Source organism: Pipistrellus hanaki, assembly GCF_964339955.1.
Source record: "Pipistrellus hanaki genome assembly, chromosome: X".
NCBI lineage: Eukaryota > Metazoa > Chordata > Mammalia > Chiroptera > Vespertilionidae > Pipistrellus > Pipistrellus hanaki.
Window position 1 is genome coordinate 76,342,951 of NC_140524.1, and position 26,177 is coordinate 76,369,127.

Here is a 26,177-nt window from a genome sequence, read left to right on the forward strand (position 1 = left end):
GCTCACACTACAGTCCCTAAGTATATGACTTTTCTTTATTTGCATACTTATAAAATCCCCAGAGATATTATACATAAAAACCAAAATCTTAGTAATCTGTAGAAAGACTCTGTTATCAACATTGTTCATTTTTTTAATTCATGCATTATTTGAACATTCATTTTTTTTATTCAGCCCTTTAATTTGTCATTCAACAAACATTCATGAAAGTGCCTTTTGCTGGACTGGTTGGGACAGAGATAAGTCAGCCATGATATTTGCCCTCAAGCAGTTTACAGTATACTAAGAAAGTAAAAAATGTACAAAAATAACCAAATTACACATTAAATTTTAAGCCTTGAGATAAACTGAGAGAAGCACACTCCAGATAAAAGGAACAATTTAAGCAAAGCTAGTCCTACTGCTCTTAGTTCTGGCTTGTATTCTTGAGATTTCTTCATGCTTGAAGGAATTGCAGCTTTCTTGTTCTTAGGTAAACTCCCTGTAGATTTGCCTCAAAATCCCATCTTGCCATGGAGCCTACTGGAATCTAGTAAAAAAAAAAAAAGGCATATGGGTTGTTGTAGAAAGATATAATGTGAGGAACAGTGAGTAAGGCTGATACACATATCATTTTTAAAATTTTATTTTTCAGTCTTTTGTTCCAAGCACTTTGAATTTCTTTGCACCAATGAAGTAGAAATAAAACAAACCTTTAGTAGCGTCATCTGCTCAAGGGACTTACCTTTGGTTTGTGCAAATAAGGTTTCTGTGGTGAGATGCAAACTTCACTCAACTTCCTCTTTCAACAACAAATTTGTCAGCTATCAGCAAGATCCGTGTTACCCAGTTATATTTTTCATCCCCAGCTTCCTGCAAAGAAACTAGAGTGCTAAACCCTGCAAGTCTCCAGGGTAAGTTACAGTGTAGTATCTGGGAATTGGTGGTTTTGTGTGGGAAGATAGGTGGGGGCATGAAGATGCAGGACAGGGGCAAATGTGGGACCATTGTTTAAATTTAAAATGGTCCCTGGTTTATTTATTTCAGATTTTTTGCAGCAAGAGTGATGTTTTCTCTTGAGTAAGACTAGAGTACAGAGTTAGTTAATGCCACCAGTACCGACGATAACACAGTAGCATGAAGCCTGTGATTCAGCTCACTCTTTCCTGAGGGCTCTCTGTTTCTTCATCGACCTAGGATGTTGGCACAAGTGGTAAGAAAATAATGTGTTCGGTGAGATTGTTGTAACAACTTTACATATTCATCCAGATAAAGAGGATTTAAATTCTTGTTCTGTATTATTTACCTAGCTGCATAATGAAGTTTTTATGTATAATCTCATTGCTTTGGTAAGTTTAGCTCTCATAGGTACAGCAAAAGAGAAGAAAAGAACTTGAGATCATAGATTCGGTGGCTGAAAGAGCTCTTAGAGATCCAAATTCTTCACAATACAGATGGAAAAATGAGAGCCAGTGAAGACACTTAGGAAGACACTCAGGCTAATTCATCTAGTTAGTGATAGAGCTGGAACTAGAACCTGTGTCTTCTGAGAACAGCCTGAATCTCTAAGAGAATACTGTGGATGTATTTATAACTATGTTGGATTTTATGTTAGCAAAGGAGGTAATATCTCAGGTGATAAGCTCTGGTATAATGATCTCAGTCTGGTCAGAATCATTTTTTTTTGAAAGGTGACTTTTGACTCAAGTTCAGCCCTACTGGACAACAGAGACCCAAGTAGAGACACCTATCTCTCAGTGATTCTTGTTCTCATTACTCTGAATGCTTGCAACCTCTTTGGTTTTGAGCCAAGATGACTGAGTAAAAAGAAATATCTTTCAGTTGTGGAGTCCTTATAGGTAGACTGTGTCACAGCAGTTGGTATCAGGATCATTTCATGCTGAATAGAATAACAAGTTCTGTTGTGCTTTATTTGGAGTGGGGGGTAGTCTCAGTACCAATGATCCTGCAAGTGGGACATTTTTATTTTGGTTGTTAAAATAGATGGGGTGGCCCTAGCCGGTTTGGCCCAGTGGATGGAGCATCAGCCTGTGGACTGGAGGGTCCTGTGCTCCATTCCTGTCAAGGGCACATGTCTGGGTTGCAAGCTCAATCCCCAGTAGGGGGCATGTAGGAGGCAGCCAATCAATGATTCCCTCTCATCATTGATGTTTTTTTCTCTCTTTCCCTCTCCCTGCCTCTCTGAAATTAATAATAAAAAAAAAAATGGATGGGGTGTCATGACCATTCCTATTAATTGAGTTTATCCCTTAGCAATTGTGACACAGTAAAATTATTCACTGCTAAAAACGTGATATCCTGCTATACTGAGGCAGGAAATAGCCTACAGCATATACATAATCAGGTCATGCATTCACGGTAATTGTCTTTGTAATGGTTTCTGTTGAACACAGGTCCTTTTTTGGTCAAAAGTAGTTCCATTTTTGGGCTCTTTTGGGCAAGTTGTTGAGTTCAAGTTATATAGTCTGCTCAAATTCTGGCAGTGATGGAGCATGTGATGTCACAAAAGTGAGCATACTTCTAGATGGTTTTAGGGGGGCCTTCATACATCTGTATCAGAGTTAAGTCCATTGGTTTATTATTTATTTTGTTTTATTTATTTTTAACTGAATTTATTGGGGTGCCACTGGTTAACAAAATTGTACAGATTTTAGGTGTACATTATGCAACACATCATCTGTACACTATATTTTGTGTTTACCATCCAAGCCAAGTCTCTGTCCATCACCATTTATACCCTCCTCCATGTTCCCCTAATCCTCCTCCCACAGCAATCACCACACTGTTGTCTGTGTCCATGAGTTGTTTTTTTATCATTTCTTTTTCATCTTCTTTGCTCAATCTCCTCACCCCCTCCAAGCTACCCCACCACAATAGCTGTCAGCCTGCTCTCTATCTATGAGTCTGCCTTTATTTTACTTCTTAGTTCATTTTGTTTATTAGATTACACATATGAGTGAAATCAGATTTGTCTTTCTCTTACTGGCTTATTTCACTTAGCATAATACTCTCAAGGTCCATCTATCCTATTGTAAAATGTAAAATGTCCTTTTTTAAAGAGCTGAATAGTATTTCATTGGATAAATAGAACACAGTTTTTTTAATCCACTCATCTATTGATGGACACTTGGGCTGCTTCCAAATCTTGGCTACTGTAAATAATGCTGCAATGAACATAGGGGTACATATATTTTTTAAATTAGTGTTTTGGGTTTCTTTGGATAAATTCCCAGAAGTGGAAACACTGGGTCATAAGGCAATTCCATTTAATTTTTTGAGAAAAACTCAACACCATAGTGTTTTCCACAGTGGCTATACCCATATGCATTTCCACCAACAGTACATGAGGGTTCCCTTTTCTCCACATCCTTGCCAGCACTTGTTGTTTGTTGATTTGTTAATGATAGCCATTCTGACAGGTGTAAGGTGATATTTCATTGTGGTTTTAGTTGGCATTTCTTTGATGAATTGTGATGTTGAACATATTTTAATATGTTTATTGGACATTTATATGCCTTCTTTGAAGAACTGTATTCAGGTTCTTTGCCTGTTTTTTTTTTTTTTTTTTTTTTTTTTTTGTGTGTGTGTGTGTGTGTGTGTAATTGTTTTTATTATTAAAATTCTTTATTGTTTAAAGTATTTCATGAGTCTCCTTTCCCCCATTGTATATGTGTGTATAGTTTTAAATATTAAGTTTGTCACCCATTCTAGAACTATTTTTTATTTTTAAAATTTGTATTGATTCTCAGAGAGGAAGTGAGAGGGACAGAGAGACAGAAACATCGATGAGAGAGAAACATCATTAATCGGCTGCCTCTTGACCACTCCATATTGGGATCAAGCCCACAACCCAAGCATGTGCCCTGATCCCAGTCTACCCAGGACTGAACCAATGTCCTGGGTAGACACTCAACCACTGAACCACACTAGCCAGGCTGGTGTTTAGTTTCACAAATTCTTTGTAAATTTTGAATATTAATCCCTTATATGATGTATCATTGCTGAATATGTTCTCCTATTCAATAGGTTGTCATTTCATTTTGTTGCTGGTTTCCTTCATTGTGCAAAAACTTTTTAGTTTGATGTAGCTCCATATGTTTATTTTTTCCCTTGTCTGAGGAAATATTAGAAAAATATTGCTATGAGAAATGTTTGAAATTTTACTGCCTATGTTTTCTTCTGAGATTTTTATGGTTTGGGGTATAACAGGTTAGTCTTTAAACTATTTTGAATTTATTCTTGTGTATGGTATGGGAAGGTGGTACAATATTCACAAATCAATAAATGTGATGCAGCACATAAACAAAATGCAGGATAAAAATCACATGATTATACCAACAGAGGCAGTAAAAACATAAGACCATATCCAATACCCATTTATGATAAAAACTCTCAGCAAATTTGGAATAGAGAGAATATACCTTAATGTAATAAAGGCCATATATAACATACCCACAGCCAACATCATACTCAATGGGCAAAATCCACAAGCAATTTCTTTCAGATCAAGAACAAGACAGGTTTATCAGCTTTCAGCACTCATTCAGCTGGTATCTTAAGAGGCAGGGAAATCTAGTCTTCTGTCACAGCTCTAACAAAGAAAACAAATTTGCCTGTTGCGAAACCACCCTTTCTAAGAATTCTAATAATCAGGGCAATTACTGGAAGTTAACCTATACTTTATTTTAAAAATATTTGGTCAAAAGTCTAATTACAATCTAAATTAGGGGTGTCGAACTCAATCAGAGAAGGGGCCAAAATCTAAAATCCAGCCTAAATCGCGGGCCGAATGGTTTACTGAACAGTAATAAACTGACAATGTCATAAACTGACAGCGAAGTGCAGTGATGACAGCGCGGTGCGGGCCACATTACAAGGCCTGGCGGGCTGGATTTGGCCCGCGGGCCTTGTGTTTGACACATGTGATCTAAATCATGGATTTTGCAAGACATTTCATCTAGTTTGGTTTACATGTATCAGTGCTGAGTGATGAAGTAGATGGGTCAATATACAGAGAGCCAAGAAGTATTGATTCTAGCTCAAGTCCTCCTACTGACTCACTGTGTGGCCTTGAGCAAATTCCTTTATTTCTCTGGATTTCAATATTATAATCTATAAGATGAAAAGCTTGAAATAAAAAATCTTTAATTTCCTTCCTAGCAATACAATGATTTGACTCCACACACTTAGGCACCTTAGAAGAGCTATATATCATAAAGTGATAAATAACAAAACCATATTATAGAAATTAGCTAGAGAGAATATTTTGGAAATATAGCCTGTATCATTAACTTTTGCCAAGGACCCTTATACTCTTTTCAGAATAATTTTACTATGAGATCCTCAACTTTTAGCCCATTGGCAAGTGTTTTGCAAGTAAATTCTTTTTTTTTTTCAAATGATAAAATCAAACAACAAATAAGGGGAATGATTCTGAAATCTGATTTCCACAATGACAATGTCATCCAAACAGTATTTCTTAATCTTTTAAAACCAAACTTTCCTTTGAAAAACATAAAAATATTTCACAAGAACTTCTAGAAAAACCTACTCCATCAAATTGAAGTCTTCCAAGTGCAGCCAAAAATATTTTGTAGACCTTTATTTTAATCAGTTTGTATTTTAGGAAAAGTATTTTGATTTCTAGATATATTTTCTATAATAAGAAATATTATTTTTTTAAAGTAACACATGCTTTCAACCCTTAAACTTTAAGAATTATTGCTTTAGTACTGCTAGCCATCTCTCATAACTCTACTTTTTGAGGCATTTGCTAAACCTAGAAAAGTATAGAATTCACCAAAGGCCCATGGATATTACTTTTTACAAGTAAAGGTGAAATGAACTAACATTTATTTAATGTCTACTGTGTACCAGACATGAAAATTGTTACTTTTTTTATAAATGAGGAAACTGAAGCCCAGAGATATGATGTGAGTTGTTTCAAGCTAGAGAGCTGATAACTGCATCAAGATATGGCCCCATATTTTCCCAAATGTCATAATTCTTTCTATTCTCAAAATGCTGCCCCAACTGCCAAAATGATACCTAATTAGGCCTTTCAAAATTTTTTATAAATCTGATAAAGTTACATGCAAGCAAGTGTAATTCAAACTTCGAGGTGTTAGTTTCTAAATAGTCTAATTTATCTTAATTCATTTCAAGGATAAAAATAATTTTAATTTCTTTGAATTTATAGAAGGATGTATGTAGGCTACATAATATATTCAAATGTTCATAGGTTATTTAGAGTTGATTTTAATTAATTCAGGAAACAGTAGATTTCCAAATTTCAGTTGCTCTTTTTTATTTACATTTGTGAGTGATTGAATGAAGGACACCATGTTCATGGGCGTCAGACTGCCTTGAGGAATTCATGTGAGATTTTTTTGTTTTGTTCAAAGAAGAAGAAAAAAATTTTAAAGCAATTTAGTTTACAAAATTGTAAAAATTTGTCTCCTAGGGAGTGAGAAGAGCCCCCATCAACAATATTTCCCTATTTAATTTTCCTTTTCCCCCCAAACTGATAAGTCCACATATTGGTACTATCATCAAAGAAAATAAGATAAGCAAATTTGACAAACATCTGTATTTGGTAGTATTAGTGACATAATAAGGAATGAAAAGAGGGGGAACTGTTGGGTAAAGCTTTGCAAAGTTGTACTAGAAAAAGACCATTCACCCTGATGCCAGAGATCTAGGTTTTACCCTATTTATTCTGTCATTTGATAACCTTATGTCTACAGGTAATTAAGTCACTTTTTGAGCCTCTTTAAATGGGGATGTCTTCTGACCATATTATTTATAATTCTAGAGGCCTGGTGCATGAAATTCATGAACATGGTGGGGATAGGTGTCCCTCAGCCAGCCTGCACCCTCTTCAATCTGGGACATCCCTATCACAATTCAGAATGGCTGGCTCCCAACTTCTTGCCTGCCTGCCTTCCTGATTGCCCTTAACCACTTCTGCCTGCCAGCCTGATCACCCCCTAACCACGTCCCTGCCAGCCTGATTGATATCTAACTGCTCCCCTGCCAGCCTGTTTCCGCCCAACTTCCCTTTTCTATCTGCCTGGTCACCCCTAATTGCCCTCCCCTGCAGGCTTGATTGCCTCCAACTACCCTCCTTTGCAGGCCTGGGTCCCTCCCAACTGCCCTCCTTTGCAGGCCTGGTGCCTCTCAACTGCCCTCCCCTGCTTGCCTGATCGCCCACAACTGCCCTCCCTTGCAGGCCTGGTAACTCCCAACTGCCCTCCTTTGCTGACCATCTTGTGGTGGCCATCTTGTGTCCACATGGGGGCAGGATCTTTGATCATATGGGGGCAGCCATATTGTGTGTTGGAGTGATGGTCAATCTGCATATTACTCTTTTATTAGACAGGATAGAGGCCTGGTGCATGGATGGGGGCCAGCAGGTTTGCTCCAAAGGGTGTTCTGATTCAAGGAGTGGGTTCCCTTGGGGTGTGGGGTGGCCTGGGCGAGAGGCCTATAGTGGTTTTCAGACCAGCCACGCCCCCCAGTGACCCAAGTGGAGGCCCTGGTATCTGGAATTTATTTATCTTCTACAATTGAAATCTTGTAGCCTGAAGTGGAGCCAAGCCTCCTGCTTGCTCCCTGGTGGCAGCCATTTCTGTTGGAACTTATGTATCTTCTATAATTGAAACTTTGTAGCCTGAAGTGAAGGCCTGAGCCTGCCAGGGCTGCAGAAGCTTGGCTTTCTCGGTCACTGGGGGCAACCCTAGCCTCCTGCTCTTCCAGGTCCGTGGCTGCCTCCATTTCTGTTGGAATTTATTTACCTTCTGTAATTGAAACTTTGTACCCTTGAGTGGAGGACTGGGCCCACCAGGGTGTGTGGAAAGCTTGGCTTCTTCTATTGCCAGGGAAACCCAAGCCTCCCTCCTGCTCTCTGTGCCCATAGCCATCTTGGTTGAGGTTAATTTGCATACTCACTCTGATTGGCTGGCAGGTGTGGCTTGTGTGCATAGCGGAGTGATGGTTAATTTGCACATTACTTTTTTATTACATAGGATATACTTTAATAATAATTAAGAGAAGTTATAGATCCTACTATACAATAAAAGTGTAATATGCAAACTGACCAAACATTGGGATTACTGGTTGCTATGATGCTCACTGACCACCAGGGGGCAGACACTCAACACAGGAGCTTCCCCCTGGTGGTCAGTGAGCTCCCATAAGGGGAGCACCAATCATCCAGAAGCCGGGCTCAGTACTGGAAAGCCCAGTGGCAGGGAGCCTCTCCTGCCTCTGCTGCAGGCAGGCAGGTAAGGAGCAAGGGGTACCGGATTGCAAGAGCTCTGGACTGAGAGAAGGATGTCTGACTGCCAGGGATCAGGCCTAAACTGGCAGGCAGACATCCCCAATCCTGGACGGTGACAGAGTACAGGCAGGACTGAAGGACCCCCCACCCTCCAGTGGACAAATCTCATGCACTGGGTTTCTAGTATAATAATAATAATAATAATAATAATAATAATAATAATAACAACAACTTTGTGAAGAGTGAATTGTCAGCTTGCTATATCAATGATGGCTATGTGCTGGTGGTATTAATGTCAGGGGTTGAGAGGAGCCATGTGCACAAAGTCTTGGCAAGTTAGAGTTAGATGGACTTTAAAGATCATCTAGTTAAAAAATAAATGAACAAACAAAATTAAAGTAGACTCATAGACACAGACAGCAGACTGGTGGTTGCCAGAGAGAAGAGGGGTTGGAGGACTGGTGAAAAAGGTGAAAAGATGGAGGGATTGATAAGTAAAATTGGTAGTTATAAAATTGTCAGGGATTTGCAAATTAAAGCATAGGAAATGTAGTGGACAATATTGTGATAACTAAGTATGGTGCCAGTTGGGTACTGGAAATATTGATGGGACACTTTGTACTAGTAATGTATATGATTGTCTAACTTCTCTAATCTACACCTAAAACCCTGTTCTAATGTTAGGGAGAAGGAGAATGATAAATAAATTTAGGGCATGGCCCCTGACTTCACAAGCTCACAGTCCACTATGGAGAGATCCATATAGTTAGCAATATAGGAGTTATCATAAGACAGACTATTTATTAGGTTAAGGATATCTACTGAATGACTATGTGCCACTCATCCTGCTAGGTTCTACAGTCTTAAAAATGAGTAAGACATGGTTTTTGCCTTCAAAATTATCATAGATGAGTCAGAAATACAGAGATACAAATGGGAAAATACAATATAATGCAGTGAGTATACTGTTAAAAGAAATTTCTGTGGTGGGCATGGTAGGCCAGATTTGCACTTTTGATACATGATTTTGGTAGCAGACTAGTGACAGATTTTAGGAGGGAAATACTTGAGTCAGATAGATCAGTTAATTAGTATTTTAATCTAAAGAGAGAGGAGAGAGAAAGGTGAGAGAGAGGAGAGATACAGGTTTACAAGTGTTTTAATAATTCAGAGAGATGGAGAATTCAGAGGAAGAGGAAGAAAGAAAAAACATGGTTGATTGAATGAAAGAGAAGAGGAGGCCTGGAATTATTCTAAGGATTTTGGGTCTTGTAACTGGATAGATGGTGGTGGATATATTAAAAATCAAGGAGTATGATGAGTTTTATTTTGGACATATTCATTTAGAGATTCCTGGGAGATACTCAAATAGGAAGTCTCAGTTGGAATTTGGGAATATAGGTTTAATATAATGGGCATAGAGACGTGAGAGACATCAAGATATGGCTTGAAATTGAAGCCATAAAAGTGGATGATGTTGCTCAGTATAAGAGTGTTGAATAAAAAGAGGTGATGAAAACCTAGGGATGACAAACATTTAAAGGACATACAGATATAAAAGAAAGCATGAGATAAAAAAGTAAACAATCAGTGTAAATAACTCGAGTTTATTTAGGAAGAAAAAGTGTCAAAAAGCTGGAATAAGATGCCCAGACCAGATGAAAAGATATGACTGAGAGTAGAGGAGAGCATGAAGATCTATGAGTAAAATTAAATAATTAATTTTAAATAAAATGGATTAAAAGCATGGGAATTTATCTTTAGCAACAGGAAAAGCAGCTGTATTGGGAAGTAAGAAGAATGTAGCTGTAGATTATGTTTTGGCAGAGGACAATAAATAAAATTGAGTTGTTTCTCACTCAACAACCTCAATTTTCTCTGATTTAATAAGTACCCTCTGCAAAGTTGGGTGATGGGAAAATAGGAGAGAAGATGAAGCTTTAGTAAATTGTGAAGGTGCTGAATGGCTGCTATGAGAACAGGCAAAGATACTAATCAGAAGTGTGTAAAAAAAAAGGCTGGAACAAAAAAAAAATAAAACCAACACAAATCTTAGACTGGAAATAATAAATTTCTAATTTGAGCATTCCAAATAGAGCCTGATATTTTTAATGGGTATTTAGCAATTTAGATAGTAAAAAAGTGGATTATGAACATGATCTTGGACTAAGGCCTTGCCAAGCTGGTGCAGCAGAAGAATTGTGAACAAGGAAGTTAAGGGTTCTTGTGTGAGAGTATTTAAATTGACCACTAAATCTAGGCTGGGCAGAGCAGGAAGTAAAAAATGGGAGGGTGCTAGGTCAGACTTGCAAAAATGGAGAGATTTAAAAATTTAAGGTCTCTGAGAGTGTATGGTACAAATTAGTATGCTGAAATTTGCTGTGCAACTCAGTGATTATGTTAGAGAAAGAAAATGATTTGAAAAGTAAGAAATTCATAAAGTTTGGCAGTGAGAACACATTTATAAAGTTTAGAAGAAGGAAGGGGCTAATTGGATCAGATTGTCAGGGTGGTTGAATGTTATAAGCTACAGATCTGAAAGGGATTTGGAAAAATGCAAAATGTGGTGCTTATTAAATTTGTGTTAAGAGATGGCTTCCAAGGCAGCCAGAGTCCTTAAAAAGCAATGGGAGAAAGTAAGTAGGGAAACTTATTTTTCCTCTGTATGTACTTTTCATCCACTGAGAGCTTTAGGGACTACAGATGCAGCCATCTCACTCTCATTCCAGGTCCCATCATAGGTAAGTAGGAAGTCATTTGCTGATGAGATGAGAAAGGTATTCTCTTTATAGAATAACAACTAAATAAATAAATAAACAAATAAGGGGTTGAAATGGTTTTGGAAGGAGATTAGAAGTACTACCCTCTCCTCGAGTTTCATATAAAAGTGTTAATGGTTCTGTGAGACATTGGGTTGTGCTAATTTCTAATCATAAGATATGTCTGACACTTGTGATTCTTAAATTGAGTATTTTTTTTTATTTCTCTCGGGGTTCTACAGGCATGGCTTTTTATTTTTATGAATTTTTATTAGAGTATTAAGACATTGAACAAAGTAGATCCAGAGACATAGAAGCGTGGAACAGATTGTCAAATTTCAGAGGGAAGGCGGAGGTGGGTGGGTGGGAAAAGATCAATCAAAGAATTTGTATGCATATATGCATAACCCATGGATACAGACAATAGGGTGGTGAAGGCCTGGGGTGGGGGTAAGGGGGGTGGACAAGAAGGAGTCAATGGGGGGGGAGGGGGGAAGGAGGGCATAATGTAATACTTTCAACAATAAAGATAAAAAGACATTGAAAGTAATACACATTCACAAAAAAAACAACATTATTTCCTTTTCTTTTAAAAAATATATTTTATTGATTTTTCACAGAGAGGAAGAGAGAGGGATAGAGAGTTAGAAACATTGATGAGATAGAATCATTGATCAGCTGCCTCTTGCACACCCCCTACTGGGGATATGCCCACAACCAAGGTACCTGCTCTTGACCAGAATCGAACCTGGGACCTTTCAGTCCGCAGGCTGACGCTCTATCCACTTAGCCAAACCGGTTTCAACCATTATTCCATTTTCTTGATGTGTACATGATATTGTGGATAAAATGGGCATATCTCATAAATGGATTCAGAGCAATATGTCAAACTCTGTTTATGAATACCATACTGTATTTTGCATGTATTTACTTAATTTAATTTAGTTTTAAATGCTTTAATTGATTTTTAGAGAGAGAGGAGGGGAGAAGGATAGAGAGATAGAAACATCAGTGTGAGAAATATCATTGATTGGCTGCCTTTTGTACACCTCCCTCTTGGGATCGATACCCAGGCATATGCCCTGACCTGGAATTGAACTGCGATCTCTTGGTTCCTGAGTCAAAGCTCAACCACTGAGCAACACCAGCCAAGCGGATTTTAAAATTTTATTTTAACATTTCCAAAGTTAATGTTAAATGCCTGGTGCATATACTGTTATCAAGCAGTTACTCTCATTTCCTTCTCAGATATGCAAACCTTTTTCTAAATATAGATCTACAAGTATTGTGGCTGCATGTATTTCAGAAGTGGTCAGAAAGAAACTCACTACTGCCGAGACCGGTTTGGCTCAATGGATAGAGCGTCGGCTTGGGGACTGAAGGGTCCCGGGTTCGATTCCGGTCAAGGGCATGTACCTTGGTTGCTGGCATATCCCCAGTTGGGGGTGTGCAAGAGGCAGCTGATCGATGACTCTCTCTCATCGATGTTTCTAACTCTCTATCTCTCTCCCTTCCTCTCTGTACAAAATCAATAAAATATATTTAAAAAAAAAAAAGAAAAAAAGAAAGAAACTCACTACAGACTGATTCATATACCTTTCAGCATAACGATTATTGTTTATCTCATTTTTGATTCTTTTAAGTATATTTCCAGTAGGACATGATCTCACTCATCTAGGGGAAATGGTGAACAACATAGAATGATGAACAAGAACAGACCCAGAGATAAGGAGCCATGGGTCAGACTGCTGGACCTCAAAGGGAGGGTGGGGATAAAGGGAGAGATCAACCAAAGAACTCATGTGCACACATATGAGCCTAACCAGTGGTCAAGGTCAATAGTGGGGTGGGGACATGAGAGGTGGGGGTGGGGGATTGGAATGGAGGGTTGAGGACAAATATGTGATACCTTAATCAATAAAGAAATTAATAAAAATAAAAAAGAAAATAAATAAAAAGCTAAATAGAAAAAAAAAGAAGTGGTCAGAACAGAGGAGGATATTGGAAAGTTTATTTAATTTTTGATCTCATATGCATACTAGGGCCCAGTGCACAAACTTGTGCACTTTGAAAGGAACCCTGAGCTGTGAGGCTGCGGTGGGCACAAGGGCAGGTCTGGACCCATCCTCTGCACTCCCAGACAGCTCCTCTTGCTGCAGCCCCCAGTCCCCTCTCTGCCTGCAGCCCCATTCCTGCTGTTGCTCCCACACACGGACAGTGCTAGCCCTGCTCAACTGCTGATGGTGCCGTGCTGAGTGATTAGGGCTGGTGCCAGCAGCAGTGTGAGCAGGCCAGCGTCGTCAACTGGGTATGAGCAGCAGCTGCTGCCCTGATCACCCCTCAGGAGCACAGGGAGGTGGAGAAGCCTTTAGGGGCATTGGAACTAGCGCCAGGCACCAGCGGCAGGTGTGAATGGCAGCTCTGGTGCTGGCTGTGGGTGCGAGCAGGGTTGTCACCCGCAATGGGTGCGAGCGACAACTGCTGGCCCCATCACCTCTCAGAAGCAGGGGGAGGTGGACGACCCTGAAGGGCAATTGGGGTTGGCAGCTGCCACTCACACCTGCTGACGTTGCTGAGTGATTGGGGGGCCAGCTCTGGGCACCGGCAGTGGGTAAGAGCACCCAGTGCAACCAAGTCGTGCAGATGCAAAGAATTTTCAGTATCCACCAGAGGCTTGCCCCAATGACAGCGACCAGCATCCCACCTTTGTCTGGCACCCCCACTCATCTGCTCCACCATCCCACCACTGCTGATGCCTGCCATATTCCACACTCTGCCACCTGCTGCCGACACCCACCATGTTCCCTTGGTGGTCAGTGCACATGATAGCAACCGGTTGTTCCAGTGTTCTGCCATTCAATCTAGTTGCATATTAGGGTTTTATGTGTATAGATATGCATAACCCTTGGACATAGACAATAGCCTGGGAGGAATGGTGGGGGCAGGGTGTAAGGGGGTCAATGGGGAAAGAAATGGAACATCTGTAATATTTTCAACAACAAAGACAAATTAAAAAAATAAAAAACAAATGATTTTTATCTTTTTTCTCTAATTTCAAAGCAGTGGCCCCATTCCTTCAGGGTGATGTGCTTATCCTTGCTGTGATCACACTTATCAAATAAGTAAGTTATTCAGTGTTCCATGGACACCAGAGATGCTCACAAAGGAACTACTTGAAATGTGTCAAGACTCTGCCCATAGGATGTTGGTCAAGTTTAATAAATTGCCAGTGAACAGGATACATATACATGTTGTAGTTTTTTTTTTCTAGTCCCTTAAGAGAAGGTAGATGAAATGATCCACAGCTAAGAATCTCTTTTCATCAAGGTATATTTTCTTGAGTTTATTTCTCTGCTTCTTATTTAAATATCCAGCATATTTAGGATTAGGCTCATACAGTTGCATGAGGATATTCTTAGAGGAAACTGAGTCACTGCAAAATCCGTACAAGCAGAAATAGATTTTTAGGCTCCAAAATAATCCAGCTGTAGTTGGTGCCCCCGCCCCCCCCTTTTTTTTTATCTCCTCCAGTCTGTACCTATTAACAAACAGATGACAGGAGCTAGCATAGGTCAGTGTCACAAACTTGGTTAAGGAGTTTTGTAGGCAATCAAATCATTGCATCTTAGCAAACACAGTGGAATTTCCCTGTTGGTCAGCATTACATATGTGTCCTCTTTAACACTGGAAGTTCACACAATATTATACATTGTACACCTCATAGAGCCTTTACTTAAACTTTCATCTTCATTCAGTAAGCTCTCTGCTAATGTTCTATTTTTATTTGCTTGTCATATTTTATGTGATAGTAATTGGAATGAACTCTTTTAACCTCTTGGAAGACCTCCCTTGGCATGAAGTAGTTGTCACTTGCACTATGTTTGGGGCCATCATCACCATCTACAAGGAAAGCCTCAGAAATTTTCTCTCCGTCTCCTCAAGGTTGCTGATGATCTCAAGGGTAGGTTCTCCCTCTCTGCTCTGCCATTCAGTATCTTGATTGTGCTTATTGATTTTTGATGCAGTTTCTTCTTCTATTTCTTCATTGGAGTTATCACCTTCTTGTTCCCAAATCCATCTTTTTAAAAATTTTTTCTTACTTGAGTTGATTGGTTGCACTATTCCAAAATATCATCATATTTAATACAGTCTTCTCCCTGTTAGAATGCTCCTTGTGAAATTCTCTCTCATTTTCTTGATGATTAATGTGGGTACCAACTTCACCTTAATCTTTCCTCCCATCCTCTTCTCCATTGGAAATGTTTGGATCATGCTTTTGGTTTTCTTGATCACTCAGGTCTTTGCCAAATTTTCTGCTCCTGTTAAACTGAAGATGTGTATCATTTACGGGCTGTTTTTGGTTTCCCTCTGTCTTTATGATACTTTCTTGTTGATCAGAATCTACAATGGAACTAAAATCAGGAACAAGAGAATCAATGTTCTTTAGGAGTTTTTTTCTTTTTTCTTTTGAGGCTCACTCATATCTTGGTCTAATGTACCCACAATTGGTCTATAATCCATATTCTCACTTAAGCCCCTTTTACTTTCCTCTTGATCCTGTAATCCCAGTTATTGGTTGTAACTCTGGTCCTGGTCATGGTTTTCTCTTTTGACTGTCATACCAAAGTTTTTCATTCTTATTTTAAAATGGTCTCATATAGATACTATAATTTACTTTTAATTTTCTGCATCTTAAAACTTTAAAATGGGCACCATAATGTTGTCAGGCATTACTAACACTTCAGCCTCTTGGGTAGAACTTAAGTAGTCAGCATTTGGCTGGGAATGATCAGATAGGAAACTTGCATTTTTCCTGTGCTCCACTGGAGAGAGGGTGGAGTGGAACAGTGTCCTGTGAAGAGAGACTGGGGTTTGTGGCTCAGGAGAGAGAGCTGAAATGACAGCCACCATGGTCCCTATATGCTTAGTCTCTCTCCCACACTGCAGACTCTGTTTTTCTTGGGTAGAACACTCAGGCATGACTTTTACAAGTTGTAAAGTATGTGTAATGATAATAACCCATTAGAAAATAAATTTTTTGAAAAGAAAAAGGCAGAAAAAATGTATTTGTTGACATATTAGGGTATGTGTGTATGTATGTATGTGTATGTGTATATATATATTGCCTAATGCTTCCAAATAGGGACTTTAAGCTATCCTGTATGTAATTCAATTCAATTATACTAATTTTCTTTGAGTGCTTACTAAGTAGCAGGCTATGTCTTGCCTATATGATGATGAACTGAACAGATCTTGTTATGGCACTAATGGAACTAAGAGCACAGTTGGAGAAATAGCTAATAACCATGTAAAAAATCTAAATTATAATTGGTGCTATGAAGAGTAAGAATATATATAATTATGTGTAGAACTACCTAGATAGAACTGACAGTGAAAGTCTCTCTGACTGGAAAACTGAGATTAAAAGGAGTCAAACATCTGAAGATCTACAGGAAGATAATTCCTGATAGAAGGAGTATCATGTGCAGAGGACTTAGTCAGGAACAAAAACTTGAATTGTTCTAAAAAGTTAAAGTTAAAACATAGAGGATGAGAAAGAGAATGGCATGAGGTGATGTCAAAGGGAAAAAGAGCCATATTGGTATGGCATTAAGGCCAAAGTGAGAAGTTTGCCTTTAATGAAACAGAGAATCAGTGAAGGATTTAGGCAGGAGAATGATAAAACATTTCAAAGAAAAATCACCTGGGGCACAATGTGGAAAGGATAAGAATAGGCCAAGCAATGACATAGTCCTATCATCAAGAAGTGCAAAATTTAATTAAACACCTCTTAACAGAACCTCAATTAGTGTGGTAATTACCATGATAAAGGTAAGAGAGTATGAAAAGGGTTCCAATTTCAATACACCATCACTATAATATTCTCTCTCTCTCTCTCTCTCTCTCTCTCTCTCTCTCTCTCTCTCTCTCTCTCTCTTTTTACTTTAGTGCAACTTATTTAACCTCCCTTAGTCTCAGTTTTCTCATTTGTAATATGGAAATAAAAATAAGGCTTCTATGAAGATTGATTATATGATATGTGAAAAGTGCTTAGGCTATAAATAAATGGCAGTCCTCAATAAATAGTAGTCATAATTAATGTTAGTGTTAGATATCGTATGGGGAATGAATTACACAGGTCAAAATTGGGATACATGGGGTTTACTAAGGCATCTGTCACAATAGACAAGAGGAATGATGACTGTGGCCTGGATTAGGATGGCTATAAAGTACACATGGAATTGATATGAATTTAAGGGTTTTTAAGGAGAGAGAATCACTTGGTTTCTGATTGGGTGTGGGTAAAATGTAGTGATAGGGATTGTTTAAATTCTCAGTTTCCAGCTTGATTGTCTGAGAGGAGAGTAATGCACATATGGAAAAAGGGAACTCAGACTTAAGAGTGAGTCACCAATATCACACTTCATTCTAAAACAGGAAACAAAAAAAATATATCTAGATTGAAGAGGAGATAGACTGGCAACACAATGGGCAAAGTCAAACCAGAAATAGTCAACAATAGAACCAGCACCAAAGATAGAAAAAGGCAGAGGCAGAGACATAGAGAAGGCACATACTCCAACTTTAGCCATTCAGCATTTTCCTGTTAAAGGCTTAGTTTATTCTTCTCTCTTAAATTTTAGAAATTTCACAGATTGTCCACAGCAAGCTAAATCTTTCTTCTCTAAGAGTTTATGTGTCTGCCTTACCACAAACAAATTTCACCAGCATATCCATACTATGGGGATTTTACATATAATTGTCACCAAAAATGTTTGGGGGGGGAAACCTTCCTACTTCCCTTTCAGTCTGAAGAAGAGAAGAGATTTTACAAAGCAGGCCATGCAAATCTCTAAACTCACAATAAAATATTAACTGCAGAGGTATAAGAACCTACAAAAAAAGTAATGTGTAAACTTGACCTCTAGCTTGCTGTTTTGGCCTGATAGAGCTCCATTATTTAATACAAAAGTATCATAGAATATGTCTCTTTAGTAAGTGAAACTAGTATACCAGTGAAGCAGAAACAAATACCCATATCTGTAAAAGCAGAAGTAGAGGTGTGATTTGGGTGTGTGCAAGCTGTTCTTATTTTCTTTTTAATTGAAATGCATTTGATGCATCTTCTGTTGCTCTCTCACAGCCTCTGCATAGATGATAGATGAGAGAAGAAACAGTGCAAATACTTAAGTCAAAGTGGGTCGTGAGGAGGGATTGGCTTAATGGGTGGGGACAGGGTTTAGTTATTTCTTGATAGCATAACTAGAGTAATGGCAGCCAAATGGATGAATGAACAGGTTACATGGGGCGACCAGGCCAGCAAGGGGGTTAGTGAGGGGTGACCAAATGACTGAACAGCAGGCTGGGTGGGGTGACCAGGCCAGCAGGGGGGTCAGTGAGGGACAATCAAACGATGGAGCAACAAGCTGCATGGGATGAGCAGGCAGTCAGGGGGGGTCAGTGAAGAGCGACTAAATGATCGAACAACAGTCTGCGTGGGGCGACCAGGCCCATGGGGGGGGCAGTTGGGGGCGACCAGGCTGACAGGAAGGACAGTAAGGGGTGACCAGGCTGGCGGGGGCAGTTGGGGGAGACTAGGCTGGCAGAGGGGCAGTTAGGGGCAATCAGGCAGGCAGCCAGGTGAGTAGTTAGGAGCCAGTGGTCCTGGATTGTGAGAGGGATGTCTCACTGCCAGTTTAGGCTCGATCCTGAAGATTGGGCCTAAACCAGCAGTCAGACATCCCCTGAGGAGTCCCAAATTGGAGAGTGTGCAGGCTGGGCTGAGGGGAAGCCCACTCTCACCCCCCATGCACAAATTTTGTGCACTGGGCCTCTAGTAAGATAATAAGGTTCTCTGTTATTAAAAGAGTTCTGAATCAGTCTGTAGTGAGTGGGGAGGGGGATGGGGGGCATATCTAGGGAGGGATTTGGGATGGGAATGGGGGAATAAAGACAATTATGTGGGACCATAATCAATAATAAAAAAAAAATCTTAGCCAGTATACAAAAAAAATAAAAGAGTTCTGACATAATGTACCCTTCAAGTGTTATGATGAACCCCATATCTATTACCTGAGGAAAAAGAGGCAAGTGGTGTAGTGGAAATAGCATACTGTAGACTTTAGATCAAGTCAGGTGTGATAGTAAATTTCATTTTTATCATTTTGTTACCTCAGGAAATTTACTGAACCTCTCTGAACTTTAATTTCCTCATCTACATGATGACAATAGTAATAGTACCCACCTCTGAGGAGAGCTGTGAGAATTTAATTAGATAATACATATACAAAATGTTATTGCAGATTCTGTGGTATATCACCAATAGTCAAACTATGGTAATTACTGGTATTTTCTGTCTTTTACCTGTGATTATTCCTTAACCCTCTTTTCTAAGTCATGCATTCATAAGCAAGAAGACTGCATGATTTTGTAGAACATAGCAAAGATAGTCCAAATAGAAAGAATGGAATACTAGTACAAGGGACAGAAAAATGAAAAGCACTATTTAGAGTAATGGTAGCTAATAATGTGGGCCCTCTTTTATCTGTTAATTAATCACTTGGGATCCTGTTCTTTTAGCCAATTTCCTGGAGCAGGACTTAAAAAATATAAAAGGCAATCTGCTACTTACAAGGAGAATCTAAAAGCAGGCCTGTCCTGTCTTGTTAATGACATTTTAATTTTATTTTTTAATTATAATTAATATTAATATTGTTTTATATAATTTTTAGTTTTATAGCATAGTGGTTAGACATTTAAAAATTTATAAAGGGATCCCAATAAGTCTAGTACACTCTTAACATCATACATAGTTATAACAATACTAGAGGCCTGGTGCACAGATTCGTGCACATTGAAAAAAAATTAATTAGAAGGTGGCCATCAAGGTCCCTCCGTAGATGGGGTCCTTCAGCCTGGCCTGTGGAGATCAGGCAGAAACCAGCAATCCAACATCCTCTGAGGGTTCCTAGAGTACGAGAGGGCACTCTGCAAAGTTGCTGTCATTCGGCAGCTCCTGCATTGAGCATCTGTCCCTTGGTGGTCAGTGCGCATTGTGTCTACCGGCTAGTTGGCCATTGGGTTGGTTGTATAGCGTTTTATATAGAGAGACTATTGATTATAGTCCATATGCTGTATTTTACACCCCATGATTATTTATAACTTACCCTAAAGATTTCATCAAAACACTATAGAACTGATAAATGAACTCAGTAAAGTAGCAGGATAGTTGCATTTTATACTCTAATAATAAACCATTAAAAAGAGAGATTAGGACAGCAATCTCACTTACAATCTCACTTAAAATTGTGTAAAAATTAAAATAAATATCTGCCCAGCCAGTGTGATCCAGTGGTTGAGCATCGACCCATGAACCAGGAAGTCACGGTTTTTAATTCCAAGTCAAGGCACATGCCTGGGTTTTGGGCTTAGTCCTCAGTAGGGGGACATGCAGGAGGCAGTCACTCAATGATCCTCTCTCATCATTGATATTTACATATCTCTCTCCCTGAAATCAATAAAAGCAGATTAAAAAATAAAATACTTAATAAATTTAACCAAGGAAGTAAAAGTCATATACTCAGAAAATTATAAGACAATAAATAAAAACATACAAATAAATGGAAGCTTATAATGTGCTGATGGATAGAAAAAATTAACAGTTAAAATGGTCATACTTCCCAGAGCAATCTATAGATTTAAAGCAATCTCTATAAAAATAAAAATGGAATTTTTCACAGAAATACAACCATTAATTATAAATGTATATGCAACCACAAAAGATGCTGAATAGCCACAACAATCTTGAGAAAGAAGAACAAAGTTGGAGTTATCATGCTACCTGATATAAACCTATGTTACAAGGCTATAGTAATACAAACGGCATGGTACTGGGATCAAAACAAGAATATAGAACAATGAAATAGAATAGACAGCCTAGAAGTAAACTTACATATATATGGTCAATTAATATATGAAAAAGGAGGCAAGAATATACAATGGGATTAAGACAGGAATAACTATGTATTGTATCTGATTTATTGTGATGATCACTTAGTGAGTTATATAATGTCTAATCTCTGGAGATTATATCTGAAATTAATATGATATTGTATATCAACTATAATTGAAAAATAAAAATGATTTAAATAAACAAAAAAAGGAAAAGAAAAATGGTGTTAGGAAAACTGAACAGATAGGTAAAAAAAAAAAATAAAATAAAACTAAACCACCTGCTTATACCATATACAAGAATAAATTCAAATGAAATAAAACCTTACATGTTAGACCCCAAACAATATACTCCTAGATAAAAAACATAGGCAGTAAACTTTCTGACATTGCTCTTAGTAATATTCTTTCTGATATATAACCTTTTGGCAAGAGAAACAAAAGAGAAAAAAATAAACAATTGTGACTACAGCAAACTAAAAAATTTTGCACAGTAAAAGATACCATTAACAAAAACTAAATTTCAACCTATTGAATGTGGGAATATATTAACCAATTATACTTCCAATAATGGGTTAATATAAAAAGTTGATAAAAAGACTCATGCAACTCAACACCTAAAAATCAAACAATCCAATTAGAAAATGTCCAGAGGACTTTATTAGACATCTTTCCAAAGAGGACATAGAGATGACCAATAGACATATGAAAAGTTGCTCAATATAACTAATTAGCAAAGAAAAGCAAATTAAAGCCACAATGAGACATCACCTCACACCTATACAAATGTCTGTAATCAATAAATCAACAAACAAGTGTTGTGAAAGAGTGGAGAAAGGGAATCCTCATGGACTGTTGGTGGGTATGTAGATGGGTGCAGTCATTATGGAAAATAGTATGGAGAATCCTCAAAAAAATAAAAATGGAACTGTCTTATGACCCAGCAATTTCACTTCTGGGTATACACTGAGTGGCCAGATTATTATGATCTCTGAACACATAATAGTCTGGCCACTCAGTGTGTGTATATATATTAGAGGCCCGGTGCATGAATTCATACATGGGTGGGGTCCAGCCAGCCTGGCCAGGGTTGGGGGACATGGGCAGTTGGCCGGCCTGCCTGCTGGTCAAACTCCTGGTGGATGGGACAATTTGCATATTAGTCTTTTGTTATATAGGATATACACTGAGTGGCCAGATTATTATGCCTTCAGAGATCATAATAATCTGGGCACTCAGTGTATATCCAAAGAAACCCAAAATACTAATTCAAAATAACAGACTGACAGTTGTTAGAGGGGAAGAGGTTTAGGGGACTGGGTCAAATAGGTGAAGGGATTAAGAAGTACAATTGTTAGTCACAAATAGTCATAGGAAAAAAAAAGCAAGCAAAAAACAAAATAGTCATGGGGTTATAAAGTACAGTATAGAGAATATGTCAATAATATCGCAGTAACTATGTTGGTGGCAGAATTAGCAGGGTCAAACCAGAAAGGTTTTGTACAGCAAAGAAACCATCAATAAAATGAAAAGACAACCTACCAACTGGGAGAAGATATTTGCCAATGATAAATCTGATAAGGGGTTAATATCTAAAATTTATAAAAACTCATACAACTCAAAACCAAAACAAACAAACAATCCATTTAAAAAGGTCCTGGCTGGTTTGGGGGATATAGTGTTGGCCTACAGACTGAAGGGTCCATGGTTCCATTCCAGTCAAAGGCAAGTACGTTGATTGCAGGATCCTTCCTGGCTCGGGCCTTGCTCAAGGCTCATGCAGGAAGCAGCCAATTGATATCTTTCTCTCACATTGATGTTTTTCTCTGTTTTTCCCTCTCTCTTCCATTCTCTCTAAAAATCAATGGAAAAATATCCTTAGGCGAGAATTTAAATAAATAAATAAATAAATAAATAAATAAATAAATAAATAAATAAAATGGGCAGAGGGCCTGAATAGACATTTGTCCACTCCCTTTTTATAAACTTAAAGTAATCAAAACAACATAAAAACAATAACAACAATAAACCTTACTTCACCTGAAGAATAACCTCACTGCATTATTTCTTCCACTTCTAGCTCTAACTGTAATAAACATTCTTGCAAATTGGAAAGAAGCTATGTTTGTGAAATTTTTCTTTGAAAGAAAAAGGAATGATGAAGAAAAGAATGTGTATAAACTTTGGGCATATTTTCCTCTTATTAGAATTCCCAGATCTCTGTTCATTGGCTTTGTGGCTTTAATGACCTGGGCCTTGCTTCTTCTACTGGTATTATGTGCAGATTGAATTAAATGATTTTCAAAGTTCCTCTCCAGTCTAAAATTTTATAAGACAGGTAAAGTAAAATATTAAGTTTGCTGTTTTTTAGCCATTCTTATTTGCAGACAGCCTGCATAAACCCAATAAATCCACAGCCAGACTTTGAGAAGTCCTAAATAGTCTATATTTCCCAGGCCCTATACATGATACAGAATAGAAACCATACTAAATCATAAAAAAGATTAAAGAAGTCCAAAGGTCTTTTACTCCTTATGATGATTACTTCAATGAAAAAAAAAAACCAACATTAACTTTTAAATTGTTTCCAAGAAATGATTTTGGTGGCCTGTTTTGCTGGTGCCTTAATCAATGTTTACTCTGACTGTTAGATAATCTGTCATGTTCATGATGTTACACCAATACAGAATTCCATTACACAAAGAATTACTCTCTTCTCTTCCAGACCACATAAGGGGAAATATCCCAGTTCAGCTCCTAAATTCATATACTATTACTAAATTTTAAGTGTAAATTTCAAATTGGACCTAAGCCTAGAGAAAGACAAAGTGCATGAGAACCATAAGCTATTGTGATAGAATAAGCTAATGAGGAGATAACATTCTTAACCATTGAAAATCAGCCGGGATACTAGAAATACAGGCTAAGAAAAGCAGGGCCATTTTCCAAGTATTATGGTGTCAAGATAGAAAGTCAATGTCCAATGGGCAAGGTAGCAGACAAAGGAGAGGCAAAGGGACATAAAGGTGAGGCTAGATTTCTATCATTACAAATGAGAATGACTGAGCAGTATTCACTTTAACCAAGGCTTTTGCAAGATAAATTTGGACACAAAAGAAACAAACTCAAATGTCACACCTGTTTTGCTGTGGTGAGAACAATAGACTGACTATTTCAGGACATCCTTGCCTGCAAAAGACAACTTTCAATATTTGGGAAAGCAGTCTGGGGGCAATTCCACTGATTCATTGGGTGATGTTAGATCAATAGTATATTTTCCTTGAGTATTTGTTTATTCATCTGCAAACAAGCTTCTTCTAATTATAATATTCTATGTCTTTTTAAATGTGAAAATAAATCTTGAGTGAAAGAACTGGATAACCATTAAACTTTTTTTTCCTTTGGTTTGGGCAGGGATTATAACTCTACGACTTACCTTAATGAATATACTGAAATATTCAAGATGTATAACAACAGTGCTATCGATGCTGAGCCTAAGTGCAGTGCCAATGTGACATTTCAGTCCACTCTCTATGCAACCACCTACATCCTCATATTCATCCCTGGTCTTCTGGCTAACAGTGCGGCCTTGTGGGTTCTGTGCCGCTTCATCAGCAAGAAAAATAAAGCCATCATTTTCATGATCAACCTCTCTGTGGCTGACCTAGCTCATGTGCTCTCCTTACCCCTCCGGATTTACTACTACATCAGCCACCAGTGGCCTTTCCAGAGGACCCTTTGCCTGCTGTGCTTCTACCTGAAATATCTCAACATGTACGCCAGCATTTGCTTCCTGACCTGCATCAGCCTTCAGAGGTGCTTCTTTCTCCTCAAGCCATTCAGGGCCAGAGTCTGGAAGCGTAGGTATGATGTGGGCATCAGTGCTGTCATCTGGGTCATTGTGGGCACTGCCTGTTTGCCATTTCCCATCTACAGAAGCGCAAACTTAGCCAACAATACTGAATCCTGCTTTGCTGATCTTGGATACAATAAAATGAATATAGTGTCTTTTGTTGGGATGATCACAGTTGCTGAGCTGGCAGGATTTGTGATTCCAGTCATCATCATCACATGGTGTACCTGGAAAACCACCATATCCTTGAGACAGCCAATGGCTTTCCAGGGAATCAGTGAGAGGCAGAAAGCATTGCGTATGGTTTTCATGTGTGCTGCAGTCTTCTTCATATGCTTCACTCCCTATCATATTAACTTTATTTTTTACGCCATGGCAAAAGAAAATATTATTAGCAGTTGTTCCATTGTCAAAAGCACGCTGTATTTTCACCCGTTTTGTCTATGCCTTGCAAGTATTTGCTGCCTTTTGGATCCAATTCTCTATTATTTCATGGCCTCAGAGTTTCGTGACCAACTCTCCCGCCATAGCAGTTCTGTGACCCGTTCCCGCCTCATGAGCAGGGAGAGCGGTTCATCAATGATTGGCTAAAAATAAAATAACTTCAATTATGACTTTGTTTAACTATGTTTTCTGTTTTATTATGTGAAATGACCACCAGGGGGCAGACGCTCAATGTAGGAGCTGCTAAGTGACTTGGAAGTGGCAGTTTCTCTGGTGACACACCCCAGAACCAGAGAGGACAGAGCCCAATTCCTTGCTGGGCTGTGCGATTCCACCTTGGGCCATGGGTTAGTTGCTGCTGGGGCACTGTTGGCCCCGAATTTGGTTTACTGCACACTTGTGTTTGTGTTCATGTATGACAGCAACTTTGCAAAGTGCACTCTCGTACTCTGGGACCCCTATCTATCTATCTATCTATCTATCTATCTATCTATCTATCTATCTATCATCTATCTATCATCTATCTATCTATCTATCTATCTATCTATCTATCTATCTATCATCTATCTATCTATCATCTATCTATCTATCTATCTACCTGTCATCTATCTATCCATCTACCTACCTATCATCTATCTATCTATCATTTATCATCTATCATCTATCTATCATCTATCTATCTATCTATCTATCTGTCTATCTATCTATCTATCTATCTACCATATATATATATATATATATATATATATATATATATATATATATATATATATATAACTAAGTGACCAGCTGTATGTCCGACACGCACTGGCTATTTAAAAATATTTCTTCTAATTAATTTCCTTTCATTGTGCATGAATCCATGCACAGGGCCACTAGTTTAAAATAA

General features: G+C 38.3%; 2 protein-coding genes and 2 pseudogenes across 6 annotated transcripts in view; 2 read left to right on the top strand and 2 right to left on the bottom strand.

Annotated features, from left to right (window-relative positions):
* Window positions 1–769: 769 nt before the first annotated feature.
* On the top strand, window positions 770–25,499 carry P2RY10 (P2Y receptor family member 10). Of its 3 annotated transcripts, XM_084869732.1 has the most exons (3): window positions 770–893; window positions 1,027–1,192; window positions 24,406–25,498. In XM_084869732.1, exon 3 carries the CDS (start codon window positions 24,455–24,457, stop codon window positions 25,433–25,435), a length of 981 nt encoding a protein of 326 aa, XP_084725858.1. In that variant the 5' UTR covers window positions 770–893; window positions 1,027–1,192; window positions 24,406–24,454; the 3' UTR covers window positions 25,436–25,498. The 3 variants fall into 3 exon arrangements, with proteins under 3 accessions (XP_084725858.1, XP_084725857.1, XP_084725859.1); XM_084869731.1 differs by lacking the exon at window positions 1,027–1,192 and having other exon boundaries at window positions 783–893; window positions 24,406–25,497; XM_084869733.1 differs by lacking the exons at window positions 770–893; window positions 1,027–1,192 and adding an exon at window positions 14,854–15,001 and having other exon boundaries at window positions 24,406–25,499.
* Window positions 811–26,177, top strand: part of LOC311614653 (putative P2Y purinoceptor 10) — a 76,286-nt gene continuing 50,919 nt past the window's right edge. The window contains exon 1 of the mRNA XM_084869743.1: window positions 811–893. The gene's annotated coding sequence lies outside the window, so the exon portion shown is untranslated. The remainder of the gene's footprint in view (window positions 894–26,177) is intronic.
* On the bottom strand, window positions 14,076–14,736 carry LOC311614857 (SPARC-like protein 1; annotated as a pseudogene). Its single transcript has one exon. The product of its transcript is annotated as an SPARC-like protein 1 (transcript).
* LOC311614860 (SPARC-like protein 1) lies at window positions 14,941–15,561 on the bottom strand (annotated as a pseudogene). Its single transcript has one exon. The product of its transcript is annotated as an SPARC-like protein 1 (transcript).